Genomic DNA, 14,435 nt, shown 5'->3' on the forward strand with positions numbered 1-14,435 from the left:
ATTTTTTTCAAAATACAATAAAATAAAGTTAGCTATCTAACTATCTAAAAAAAGTAATCAAGGAAAAGCAAAATTACATCAAAATGGAAAAGAACAGAGGAAGAAATTGTGGAAGAAATAAAATCATAAAATATTCGTTTGATAATTTGGTTGATACAGTACTGAATAAATAAATTAATTTTGTTGGCATTCTCATTTTTCAACCTATCTCCATGGGCACTTAGAGGTTCTCAAATTATCTTGGTCTATCTTTGTTTCTTTAGATTGTTTTGTAGTTGGATTCATATACAGTTCTTGGGTGCATCCTGAAAAATATATTCCCAAACATTTTAAAGTTGTTGTAGTTATTTTGAATGGAATTTCACTTTCTAGCTCTTCATGACAGCTTTGTTGAAGAAACAGAGTAACACTGATGATTTATATAGATGTACTTTTTATCCTGCCACTTTGCTGAATTTGTTACTTCAATTATTTTTTGGTTGATTCTTTCAGATTTTCTAGGTAAATAATCATATCCTCTTTAAGTAAGTGATAATTTTGTCTGCTTTGTCTCTTCCTGATTTAGGTATTATGTTTGTATAACAGAGATTGTGAGGATGCCTTTCTTTCTTCTTATAAATAGCTCATGTAATACTATCTTTGAATATTTGATATAACTAATTTTTAAATCCAACCATCCCTGGAGTTTTTCCTTGGGGACTTAATCTGTGACTTGTTTGAAATCTTTTTCTGATATTGGGTTCTTTAAGTAGGCTATTTGTTCTTTTGTCAATCTGAGTATTTTATATTTTGGTAAGTATTCACCTAAGAACTGCAATAGAAAAAAATAATAAAATTCATCTGAAAGAACAAAAGGTTAAGAACCTCAGAAGTCTGTCAGTGTAAGATCTCAAACCGTATTACAAAACAGCCATCATTAAAATAATTTAGTACTGTTTAAAAAAATAAAAGAGAGGTAAGTCAGTACAACAGATTATGTTCAGAACAGAGAGAAGTAAACCAACAGTAGTATAGTTTTCAATAAACCCAAAGACCCCAGTTACTAGTTAGGGAGAGTGTAAGGGAAGGACTCACATTTCAATAACAAGAAAAATAACCACAAAATGCTGGGAAAACTAGATGACAAGGCAATCTAGCAAAAATAGGTTTAGATCAACACCTCACACGTTATACCAAGATAAGCTCCAAATCTATATATGACCTAAACATAAAAGGTTACAGCATAAATAAATTAGAGAACCCAAGGAAGAAAATACCTCTTAAGTCTATAGATATGGGAAAAGTTCATGGCTGAACATGAGACTGAGAGGATCACAGAAGATAAAATGGATAATTTTGATTCTATAAAATTAAAAAGTTTTTGCACAAATAAGTCTAATGTAGTTAAAATTAGAAGAGAAACCAGTTAATAGGAAAAGATCTCTGTAGTAATTTTTTTCTGATAAAGTTTTCATATCCTAGATATGTATTTATAAAACTAAGATCAGTTCTCCAATAGATAAATGATCAAAGGATATTAACAGGCAGTTTTCTAAGAAAGAAATCCAAGATATCAACCACCATAGGAAACTCAAGACTACTAATAATTGGGAAAATACGAATTAAAGCAACTGTGAGATTCCATATCATACCCATTAGCTTGGCAAAGATGACAAAAGAGGAAAATGATAAGTATTGGAGGGGCTGTAGGAAAACAGGTGCACTAATGTACGATTGGTGGAGCTGGTGAATTGGTACAGTCATTCTGGAAACTGTAACGTTAAGGTAATTTGAAGGTCTTCCCTGCCCTTTAACAGGTCTATGTGACCCACTTTGAGCTTTGGCTCAGCCCATAGATTGAGTCACATGGAGTCGATGACAGGAGGAGCTTACTGAAAGGGTAAACCAGGAAAGGAGAGTGAGGTGGAGTTGAGATAGAGAAGCAGGCAGAACAGAGCAGCTAGTCTGAATGAGAGGGGGCATTTTGTCTATGAGAGTTTGTTTGTGGGGAGGCCTGATGGAGGGAAGGTTTGGGGATGGCGTTCCTCCCTCTATGGGTCATGTGTACAAACTTTGTTGTTACTATGATAGAATTGGCTTTCTGGTATCTGAATAAATATCTTGGTTTCTTGTTTGAGGAAGAGAGTTTATATTTTGTGAATTTACCCTGGAAATACACCTGCATATCCATAGTGGCTGTGCATTGGCGCTACAGGAACTGTGACTTAAAAATCACTAAACTGTGTGTATTCTTTGACCCAGCTATACCACTTCTAGGTCTGTTCTCTAAAGAGATCGTTGAAAGAAGAATGGTATTCAACAAAAAATAATTGACACAATAACTTCAGCAAATTAGAAAGATACAAACTCACATAAATCATTAGCTTTGTTGTAAATTACCAAGAAAACTCAGCAGAGACAGAATATATAAGATATATGTGAGTCCATCTACCAAAAAAAAAATAGGAATTATATAAATGCAGCTATAAGACACTTGATAAAAATGAAGATAGCCTTAAATAATAAGATATTAGTTGTATATGCTTGGGCCATGCCAATATAATAAAAATAAGAATACTACTTGAATTAGTTCCATCTCTGACTTTTGGTTTTTTTGCTGCTGAGACTTCATAGGGTGTGTCTCATTGCCCCTTTCGGGCCTCCTGCCTATGGCTTTTTGGTATCTGAGACTTTCAGGAAGAACTATATCATTCCCAATATGACCTGCCCACCTATGGCCTCTGCCTTCCCAAACCTCATGGGGAGACCTGGACTCAATCACCTCCACTGTTACTACCTCATTCCTCCATCTTCTGAGAGTGCCTTATGGTCAACCTCGCAGATCTAGGTCTCAAATCTATCTTAACCCCAGGTCCTTCTCCAATGCTCTGGAAACCAGACCTGCCAGGAATTGCCAGCTTTTGCCTCAACCATGCTATATCTTTTCCTCATCCTGCCTATTGGGAGTTGTGGTTCTTGGGCCTTACAGGATTCAACATCACCACTTTCCACAAGGTGAACATCAAAAGAAATCCCTAAACAGTCTAATCACCTCCCTACTCTCCAATGAACTGCTTTCTAGTCACTGAAAATTTTCCTGAACTCATTGCTCAAAGTTAACATACTTCTTCCCCATTATGGTATCTCTAGGCTAGTGATTCTCAATCTGCAGCGATTACTGTACCACCTTTGTTCTCTATGCATCATTCCCATACCTTTATTCTCATGTGCCTCAAATCCACCTCCATACTGTCCCACTTCAGATTTGTCCACTCATTCCATTATACTCTCTGAAATGACCTCTCTGTAGTTAAATTTGATTTCTTCATAAATCTTTTCCTTTCCTCTTCTTCACTCACTGAGACCTGTTTGTATCCTGATGACACAGGATCCCTGGCCATCCTTCCCAGTACTGATTGCAGTTTTACTTATATCATATCCTGAACTCACTTGTCACAGTGAGGGTAGTTACAATATTCCTTGCTCCTCATAGACACTTCTACTTACAGAATGGATCTGGAGAAAATGCAAAATTGTCCTGACTGAACTGACTACAAATTTATGTTACCTAATTTCAACTGGGTCCTTACTATAACAGGATGATCCTTAACCAATTTACTCTCCCATTCATCACAGCATATCTATGTATCTGATAAATTGCAGATAATCAACAGAGGGAAGGTAGTAGTATTAACAGGGACTAGGGAAGGCTTTGTGTAGAAGACAGCATTTTAGTGGGGGCTGAAAAGAAACCAGGAAAGCCAGGAGGAAGAAATGAGGAGGGAGAGAACTGCCCAGAGTCAGAAGATATAGTGTTTTGATTAAGGAACAGTAAAGAGGTGTCACTGGATGACAGAGTATGCAGTATAAGAAGGTATAAGAAGACTGTAAAGGTAAAAAAGGGCCAGAATATTAAATGCTAAACAGAGGATTCTATATTTGATCCTGCAGGTGATAGTGAGCCACTGGAATATACTGAATGGGGAGGGAGAGGGTGGTGATATCATCAGACATGAGATTTAGGAAGATCATTGGGACACCTGAGTAGAGCATAAAGTAGAATGGAAGCAATATAAGGCAAGGAGGCCAACCATCAAGCTATTGCAATAGTCCAAGCATGAGGTGATGCCAGTATCAGAGGAGGTAAGGAGCATATATAGAAGATAAGAAAAAGGTAAAATCTATAACATTGGGCAACAGATTGATAACTGGAGTGGGTAAAAGAGAGGAAGGAGTTGAGGAAGACATCTAGGTTATGAACCTGAGGGCCTGGGAGGATGGGCTCTTGATGGTGACAGGGAAATCAGGAAGAGAAGAGGGTTTGGGGGGAAAGATGATGACTTCAGTTTTGGACATATTGATATCCACATATTTATGGCAAATAGGCAGTTGGAAATGTGAATCGGGAGGTCAGCAAAGAGATTTGAGCTAAATCATGGAGATAAGGATGAGACTGGAGAATCATGACATTCCCCTAGTAAAACAGCATAGAGAGAGAAGAGAGACCTGGGACAGAATCCTGGGGGAAATTCATGGTTAGTGTGAGACACTTGAAGATCCAGCAAAGGATGGAGAAAGAGTAATCAGACAGGTAGGAGGAGAAATTAGAGTAATGTCAAAGAAACCTAGAGAGAAGAGAATATCAAGAAGAATGGGGTTTTGATAACATCAAAGGCTGCAGAGAAGTCATGAGGATTGAGAAAGGTCATCAGACTTGGCAGTTGAGATCATTGGTAACTTTAGAGAGTGTAGTTTTAGTTGAAAAATGAGTTTAGAAGCCATTCTAAAGAGAGGTAAGGAAAGTAAGAGGAAAGGAAGTGGAAACATTGATTGTAGATGGTCTTCTCAAGTTGGTTAGCCACAAAGACAGGTAGTGGGGATGGATGGATCAAGTGAGGGTTTATACACAAACACACACACACACACAGACATTTTTGCTGCTGGTCATTCAGTTGTGTCTGACTCTGTGTCCCCATGAACCATAATTGTCCATAGAGTTTTCTTGGCAAAGATACTACAGTGATTAAGGTGTGATATATAAAGAAACATAAATAAATATTTATATAAGTAAACATAAAATGACACACATATATATGATATATGTACATATATATAATATATGTGATATGTGTATATCATATATATTGTATAATTGTTTTATATGTTTGTATTTATATTATTTATAGATAGCTAACTAATACAAGAACCAGACTCATTCCCCAAATAACTCAGTGGTCAAAGGATACGAACAGACTACTCTCAGAAGGAGAAAAATGAGTTATTGAGAGTTAGAAAAAAAAAAGTTCGAAATCATTCAACATAATAAAAATGTACATGATAATAACTCCAATGTTCTACAACATGTCCATCAGATTAGCAAAGATAATCAAAAAAGGCAAAACACAATTGTTAGTGGGAACATGAGATGACAGACAAACTATGGATGGAGCTGTGATATTCTGGAATGCAATTTGGACCTCGGTCCCAAAGGCACTAAACTGTATATACCCTTGACCCCATTGTACTAGATTTCTACCCCCAAAAGATTAAAGGAAGTAAAAAGATCTATGTGCACAAAAATATCCATAGTAGCCTTTTTATAAATAACAAAAAACTGAAAATAAAGGTCATACCCATCAATTGAGGAATGACTAAAAATAGTATGGTATATAAATGTAATAGAATATCATTGTACAATTTTAAGAAATGCATACAGGGACGGATCTCAGAAGGACCTAAGAAGATTTCTATAAATTGAAGCAGAGTGAACTGAACAGAACTACAACAATTTACACAATAACTAGAACATCTTAAAACAAAACAATTTTGAAAGACTTTAGAACTCTGACCAATGCAATGACTAACCACGACTCCAGAAAACTAATGTAGAAGCATGCTTCCCATTCCTGACAGATAGGTGATAGATTAGAGGTGCAGAAGGAGAAAGACAGTTTCAGACACATCCATTATGTAGATTGATTTTGCTTGACTATGCTGGTTATAAGGAGACTTTTTTTTTCTTTCCACTTTGGAATGGGAGAACTGAAGAAGAGATGGCGGTTAGAAATGGTGATCTTCTCCTCCCCTACAAAAAATAAAAGACGAAAAGAAAAGGCAGCATTAACAAAGCATATAAAAGAATGCACAGAAAAGCCCAGAAGGTGGTAGAGAGAGGAGACACAGACAAAAAGAACAGGTTTGAAACTAAGCTGTTGAATTTATTAGCAAGCTAATAGTGGGTTGGCTGTTTCATATGCAGACCTTTTCTGTTCTATGTTCTTTATATATCATTCACGTTTGCTGATGTTCGCCAAGTTCAAAGTAACAAAAACTATTTTTTTCTCCAAAATATAATCTAGTTCACCCCCCTCATTTTACAGAAGATAAAACTGAGTGTCCGAGGGACAGTAACTTGTCCAAGGTCATACAATATGTTACTCTTTAACCTTCAAGTGAAAGCAGCTAAAAGGAAGACATCAGTTCAGAAGAATTCAGGACTTAGAATTGATCACTTTGTGGATACGATTGTCTAGAAATCTTTGCAAGGTATAATGGCTAACTGAACATAAAAGTCCATATTCCAGGTGTCTGAAATCCCAGAAAGAAGTACTGCATAATGTTAATTATGGTCTCCACCTAGTTAGTGTTTCATCCGCCCTCGTTAGCTCTCCCCAAGGCTGATTTTAGGAACAGAAAAATAAGTAAACCAACTTTCCACTTTTACCCTGGAGCGCTGCTTTAACAAAGTAACAAGTTCTGCGGGAACAGGCATCCCCTGGAAACATCCCCGTCCCCCGGAGTCGATACAGTCTAACTTGTAAGATTTCACGTGTGCACATGGCTAAGAATCATCGGTGGTAAGGGATTATCAGACAGCCAGGGGTTTAATGGTCATGACAAGTGGTATCCAGCCTCACATGAGAAGGGGGCGGGGAGGATCAGCCGGGTGCTAGGTGTGGCACCGAAGCCGCCCAACCACAGACAGGTAGGTGAGGAAGCTCCGCCCCCAGCGCGCTCAGAAGCTCCGCCCCCGGCGCGCTCAGAAGCTCCGCCCCCGGCGCGCTCAGAAGCTCTGGTACACACATGTCTGCGCAGCGCCTTTTATAGGGGAACCCCGGAGTGCAGCGCGCGACTGCGGGCGTGATGACGCCACGCGCCTGGCCGCCTCTTGGCGCCTGCGCAGCTCGGGGAAGGTCGTCCGAGTGACCGGCTCGGGGTGAACGAAGCCGTCGCCATGTTGTCGGTTGCCGCTCGTTCGGGCCCTTTTGCCCCGGTCCTGTCGGCCACGTCCCGTAGGGTGGTGGGTCCCCTGCGGCCGCTGGTGCAGGCCTCGGTGGTGCCCGCCCCGGAGGCTCCCGTGTTGGATGCGAAGCGGCCCCTTCTGTGCCAGGAGTCATTGGCCGGGCAGGCCGCCGGCCGACAGCTCGTCGCCAGAGTCAGCCTCTTCTGTGAGTGGGGGGCGGGGAGGAGACGAGAGCCGAGGGGCTGCTTCTGCCGCGGGGGAAGGGATCCCTGTGGGACCTGGACCGCCTGCGGGCCGAGGGAGGGAGCCGGATAGCCGTTTCCGGGGCCCGAAACCCCCATTTCCGGAATTAAGGGGCGCCCAGGCCGAGTGAAGGCTGAGGGACCTGGGGTGGGTAAGGGGAGACCCCTGCACTCCCGGGAGCAGAGAGCCGCCATGCCCTGCCCCAGGACCCTGCCGAAAGGTGACCTCCCCACCCCCACCCGCACCCCGAAGTTTTTGGCGTGAGCTGCCTCTTGTCTGGCGGTAGGGAATAACAACAACGGCTCACTTTTAGGTTGTAAAGTTTTAAAAACAACAAAATACCTTGCATGCGTTATCTCCTGTACCTCCACAGCCCTTTAGGTAATAAGGGTATAAATATCCTTTTTACAGGCAAGGAAATTGGAGTCCCAAAAGGTGAAGTGATGTCATGGGATTGTAGAGCTAGAACTAGAAGGGACCTTAGGTACATGGTAGTTCTTTGATAGTAGTTGAGGAAATTGGAGGCCCGGGAGGTTAAGTCATTACTCAAGGTCACGCTGGGAGTAAGCTTGTAGCAAGATTTGAATCCAGGACTTAGTGCCCCCTCCACTGCACAGTGTTGGCCCGGCTCCTGTGGTGGGTAGCAGAGCTGTACTTGCAATTTTAAAATCTAGTGTTCCATTTGAGTTTATTACATTACAGGGAGTTGAGTTCAGGTGAGTGACATACTACCGAGGTGATTTCTGAAGTCCCTAATGTGTTTTAGCTCTGGCTAGGACATTAGAGAGTATCTCGGAAGGTCTTCTAGATACACTATAGATTACTCACTGATGGAGAGAGAGCTGACTGTCTTTTGGCAGTTTGAAGATCTAGGACAGGTGGACCTTGTAGGAAGTGAGTCCTGAAACCCCTCTCAAGACTTACACTCATAGAATGGACCCTAAAGCTCAGGTTACCACCTACCTCTTTTTAGGAAGAAAGTAACTGAGGTCCAGGGTGGTCAAATTATTTAACTTGTTCAAGGGCACATGATATCTTGGTGCATAAAACATTTCTTTACTGCAAATTGCTGTTTCTCCCAAAGGTGGATAGAAGGATAGAAAATATAGGTGGAAGGATAGAAAAAGAAGTGAAAGGTCATCTATGAGAAGGTTTAGCCACTGAAGGAGACTTTTCATTTTATGTGCTTTGTTGAAAATATTACAAGTGATAGAAAAATAAGACCTAGTCAGTCTCCTCTCTCAATGAAACCTCCCACTAGCAGTATACTTAATAATTTTACAACTTCAGCATACCTGCTTACTTACTCCAGGATTGTAAATGACTTGATAGATTACTTTCACAAAGCAATTTAGAATTTGCAAAGTACTTTATTTTTGTTAACGTTTTGATCATCATAATATCTCTGTGGGTCAAGTGTTATCATTTCCATTTAACATAGTAGTTATCAGGGGCAGAGGTTTTGATTTTTTTTCTGTGGTTCACACCTTGTAAAAATGGTAGACCCAGGAATCATCCCAATTCTAGTATTCTTTCCACCCTACAGTTAGGAAAAATGATTCCTTGATTGTGAAATGAAAGATGTGTCCTGACAGTGGTGAACATCTTGACTTAAGGGGACACAGCCAAACATTAACTTCAATATTCTGTCCCCAGTGTTAGGTGCAGGTGAAGCTAAGAGAACATCCTTTTTTTACATATTTTAAAGAGGTACTTCTACATCCTGGTGATCTTTCCATAGTATCTTGTTTTGTTCTTTAAGTTGAAATTGAATCTCGGAATGTGACACTTTGCCAATTTTGAGTCAACCAAAACATGTAGATAAAGTAACTTAGAGCTTGAACTTCAAGGGCAAGAACTGTGTATAATTACCAAATTTTCCAGACTTGTATTCTATGAGAAAATGTAGCTTGCTAGCTAAAATAAAGCAAAGAAATCCTGAGTATTTCCTTTGCAAGTTTCTTTAAATTCAAACAAGGAGGAAACCTTTTTAATCTTTTTTTTTTTTAATCATTTTTCTGGTTAATAATAACAAATTTCCCCCCTTCCTCACACTAGTGGGACAATTGGGGAGAAAAAAGGAAAGGGAAACCTTTCCAAGCAGAACTGGTGCCCGCATTGACCATGTTCAAAAATGTATCTCTTGTTCTTCATTTAAGTCCATCATCTCTCTGGCAGGAGGTGGCTAGTGTACTTCATCTTCAGTCTTCTGAAATCATGGTTTGTTGTTGTTGAGTCATTTTTCTGTTTTCTGACTCTACATGACTCCTTTTGGGCTTTCTTGGCAAAGATACTGGAGTATTTTGCCTTTTCTTTCTCCAGATCATTTTACAAAGAGGAAGCAGGGTTTGCTCAGCTAGTGTGTGAGGCCAAATTCGAACTCAGGTCTTTCTCACTCCAGGCCCAGCACTCTTAATTGTTTTTCTTTATAATGTAATTGTGTAAATTGTTTTTACTAGTTCTGCTTAATTCACCATACATTTTTTCATAGAGGTCTTCCAAGTTTCTTCTGAAACTGTCCATTTCTTCATTTCTTATGGCATATTATTTCACTGTATCCATGTCATAATTTGTTTAACCATTTCCCAATAGATGAGCATCCTCTTAGTTTACAGGGGGTTTTTTTGTTGTTTTATTTGCCACTATAAAAAAATGTTAACAGATATTTTGTACATATGGGTCCTTTTCCTCTTTCTTTGATCTTTTCAAGGTACAGGGCTAGGACCTGAACCACAGGTACTTTTTGGGCTTAGTTCAGTGTTCCTTTGCTGAATGGCAAGATCTATTCACAGCTCCACCAATAGTGCATTAGTGTACCTGTTTTCCCACTGCCCGTCCACATGAGTGAAACTTTGAACTTGCATTTCTTTAATCATTAGTGATTTTAACATTTTTAAAATATTGGTTGTTGAAAGCTGCCTGCTTATTTCCTTGGCTATGTATATAGCTATTGAGGAATGTATTCTTAGAAATTTCAATCAGATCCTTATATCTTGGATATGAAACCTTTTTCAAAGAAACTTTCGGTAAGATTATTTTATCAGTTAACCTGTTTCCCTTAAGATTTTAACTGCATTGGTTTTTGTTTGTGCAAAAACTTTAATTTTAGATAATCAGAAATGTCTCATCTTCTGTGATCCTCTCTTCCTCATCCATAGATTGGAAAGTAATTTTGTTCTTGCTCTTCTGATTTTCTTCTGATGTCACTTTTTATAGCTAAGTCTTGTATCCATTTGGAATTTATCTTAATATATGATTTAAGATATTGATCTGTGCCTAATTTATGCCAGATTCACTCACTTTTCTTTAGTTATTGTATGAGATCCAGAAGTGTCCATTTCAAAGTGTTGATAGTTTCTTTTGTTTTATTATATGAACTTTTTTCCTCCTGTCTTCTATTAGGAGAAATAACTTGTTTAAATGTTTTTTATTCTTTTGATCTGGACCTATTATTTCATTGGTCTAGGTAATTTCAAGTGAAAAATGAGTTAGAGGAAGAGATTAGAGGAAACTCCCTTCATTAGTGTACATAGGTAGCTTCTAGAAATTGTAGTCTTTCAGAACTGGCTAGGCCTCTAACAAGTTAAGTGACTTGTCCAGGGTCAAAGCTTTATAATCAAAGGGAGTGAGGAAGATTTGAGCATAGATCTTCTAAGATTGTCTTTCTGTTGCCTATTCAAGGTTTGCCTTCTTATCTAAGTGACACTAAACATATCCACAGGGCTTAGTAGCCATTTACACTAGACCTATATAAATCATAATTGCCCCACAGAAATCCTGACTGAGAATCATTCTAGCATGGCTTTTCTTTATTTGGTAATTTGCCCACATGCCTTCATCTGGAAAAGTGCAGAGGTATTTTTATGTAGATCCCATTAATTTCACTAGTCTTCCATTATAGGTAACTATTTTATGATTTTCTTGTAGTTATTCTTGGGAACTAGAGGGAAAGTAGTTGAAATATATACTATACAGTAATTTTTGATTACTTGTGAACCAATTGGTATGAATTCTGGCATAGAAACTTGGTAATGGAAAGGAAAATTATTTTTAGTAGTAGAACATAGGGGATAAATTTTATAGTTGTAAGGAATCTTAGAAGCCATCCCCTTTTTTTACAGATCAGGCCTAGAAAGATTAGGTGACTTGTTTGAGGTCAGATAAGTGTCAGAACCAGAATTTGAACTTAAATCCTTCCTGCTAATGTCCACCTGGGGCCTCATATTTGGCCTTTGGGTGATCCCCAATTGCATTTCTTCAGAGACTACAAGATGTTCCATAACTTGCCACCATACAACATCAGTGGAAGAATATTGGTGTTAATAATATGGACCTTTGTTGAATTCCTTTAAAAAAGAAAACGAAAAACCTTCCATTTCTTGTAAAATTGTATTCATAGGGTACCTTTTTCTCTCCTTGAAAATAACACCTCAAGAATTCTTAGGAGTTTTATGTACACTTTTAAGAAGCACATAGATTGACCTTGATAGAAATATAGATTTCACAATTTGCATTATAAAACTAGAGATGAGTTTAGTATTGGAGGGTAGATGGAAGTGGCTAGCAGACTGAATTATTAGAATCTGAAATATTTCATTTCACAGGGCTTTTCAACTTCATGTACTTATTTTTCCTGGAGACATTATGAACCTGAATTAGCGATGCTCAGCTAGGAGATAGGATCACAAATAAACTTGTGCATAACTTGTAGACCAATATATTAATAGATTTCATCCAATTTATGCTATTTCATAGGCTGGCTGTGCTGCTGCTTTGACTATTTTTGTGTTAACAGATTGCTCTGTCATTTTCAAAATCCTTAATCTTTGCTCAAATATTTTTGAGTTTTTAAAGACTTCACAGGCATGTATGTGTAATATGTATTACATATATATGTGCATACAGGGGCACACACACCTTTTAAGGTGTTTATCTGACTTTATTCTTACAACTTTCTATTTGTTTTGCAGCTCCCGCTTCTGTTCGATTCTCCCATACAGACATCAAAGTTCCTGACTTCTCTGCCTATCGTCGAGCAGATGTGTTAGATAGCAAAAAATCTTCAAAAGATAGCAGTGAAAGTAGAAAAGGCTTCTCTTATTTGATAACTGCAACTACAACTGTAGGTGTTGCATATGCTGCCAAGAATGCCGTCTCCCAGTTTGTCTCCAGCATGAGTGCTTCTGCTGATGTGTTGGCCATGTCGAAAATTGAAGTCAAGCTGTCAGATATTCCTGAAGGCAAGAACATAGCTTTGAAATGGAGAGGAAAGCCTCTGTTCATACGTCATAGAACCCAGAAGGAAATAGAACAAGAATCTTCTGTGGATTTGGCACAGTTGAGAGACCCACAACATGATTTAGACCGTGTAAAGAAGCCTGAATGGATCATACTGATAGGTGTCTGCACCCATCTTGGTTGTGTACCCATTGCAAATGCAGGTGATTTTGGTGGTTATTACTGTCCTTGTCATGGGTCACACTATGATGCATCTGGCAGAATCAGAAAAGGGCCTGCACCACTCAACCTTGAGGTTCCAGCATATGAATTCACCAGTGATGATCTAGTCATAGTTGGTTAAAGTACTGGACTCAAGTCACAAATTCCCTGCAGATTTGTTTCATGTAAATTCAGAAGAGTTCTTGAGAGATATTCTAATATACTTCAAATTGGTTAGTGTGAGAGATTTAAAATATTTCTGATAATGTATCAAAACACATTGATCTGAATTAAATACTGAATACTTTCAAGTGCTTGCTTTTAATAAAGCTACTATTAAACATTGTTCTATCATCAACTTGTAAGATTTTTTTCTTTCACAATTTTGACAGAAATATGAGAGGGGCATGTTATCCATTTTGTGCAGAAAACTACCTTTTAACCTATTCTTTGCCTTTAATATTTACCTACAGGAAGAAATATTAAATGTTGAAATTAAAGTAGATTCAAAATTTGTTTTATCTGAAGCCCTCATTTTACAGAGGCCAGAAAGTCCTCCTATGAATTAGTGTCAGAGCTTAGACCTAGAACTCAGGTTTCTTTATTACAAAGTCAGTATTCTAAACCATGCTAGACTACATCAGGACAGTTGATTGAATACCAGCCTCCTGTCTACCTGTGAGAGCAGGATCTTGGTTGCACAGGTCTCCAACCAGCTATGCTTCATTCATCTTCCTGCTTCCCTTCCTTGACTTCCTTCCCATCTTTCTTTTCCTTGAAGCCCTCTTCTCCCTTACTCCCCTCCCCAAATCTTGTTTCTTTTGCCTTTTTTCCTGAAATGTTTGGGGAAATTTTGGGGTACTGGAAATTTTTTTTAAAAGATACTGCTCTATAATTTTAGGGTCAGTGAAACAAGCAGAACAATTTTTTTTTTTAACACACCATTCATTTAAGTTTTAGTATCCTTTATATGAATAAGCTGCTATTAGGCTTACCAAAAATTATGAATACTTTTTTTTAATGTCCTATTTGATGTGTTTTTTGCATGTAAGTCTTCCTGATGTTTATTTGACATTGTATTTGACATTGCTTGTATTAATGTAATTCATAACACATTGAGCTAACAAATACATAAATGAGAGATTACTGATGGATTTTTTCTTTAAAGGTCTAGACATTTTTTGCATCTTCTTAAACCCAAGAGAAGTTTATTTTAGAAATTGGGAATTTGACAGTTTTTCTTTTTCAATTTATGTATTATCCAAGGGCATTCTAAAAGAAATTGAAAGCTGATACTTATGTGGCATGTCAGGGTTCTTTGGTCCTTAACCATGGGTTAGGGATTCAATGGCAATTTAGGAAAGACATGGAAGAAGCAACAGGAAAACTATGTTAATGTTGCCCACCAGTGGAATCTTCCTATTTCCACGATATTGTGAATTTTGCCATTGGAAAACCAGTTGGTGCATCCTTATAATCACTGTTGCTGACAATGTTGAGGCTGGTGGATTGCTTGAGGTCAGTAATTCTG

General features: G+C 38.4%; 1 protein-coding gene across 1 annotated transcript; it reads left to right on the top strand.

Annotated features, from left to right (window-relative positions):
- Nucleotides 1–7,029: 7,029 nt before the first annotated feature.
- Nucleotides 7,030–13,258, top strand: UQCRFS1 (ubiquinol-cytochrome c reductase, Rieske iron-sulfur polypeptide 1). Its single transcript, XM_072632117.1, has 2 exons — nucleotides 7,030–7,427; nucleotides 12,436–13,258. Exons 1-2 carry the CDS (start codon nucleotides 7,214–7,216, stop codon nucleotides 13,044–13,046), a joined length of 825 nt encoding a protein of 274 aa, XP_072488218.1. The 5' UTR covers nucleotides 7,030–7,213; the 3' UTR covers nucleotides 13,047–13,258.
- The last annotated feature ends 1,177 nt before the right edge of the window (nucleotides 13,259–14,435 follow it).

The sequence above is a fragment of the Notamacropus eugenii genome, chromosome 1 (genome assembly GCF_028372415.1).
Source record: "Notamacropus eugenii isolate mMacEug1 chromosome 1, mMacEug1.pri_v2, whole genome shotgun sequence".
Classification (NCBI taxonomy): Eukaryota; Metazoa; Chordata; class Mammalia; order Diprotodontia; family Macropodidae; genus Notamacropus; species Notamacropus eugenii.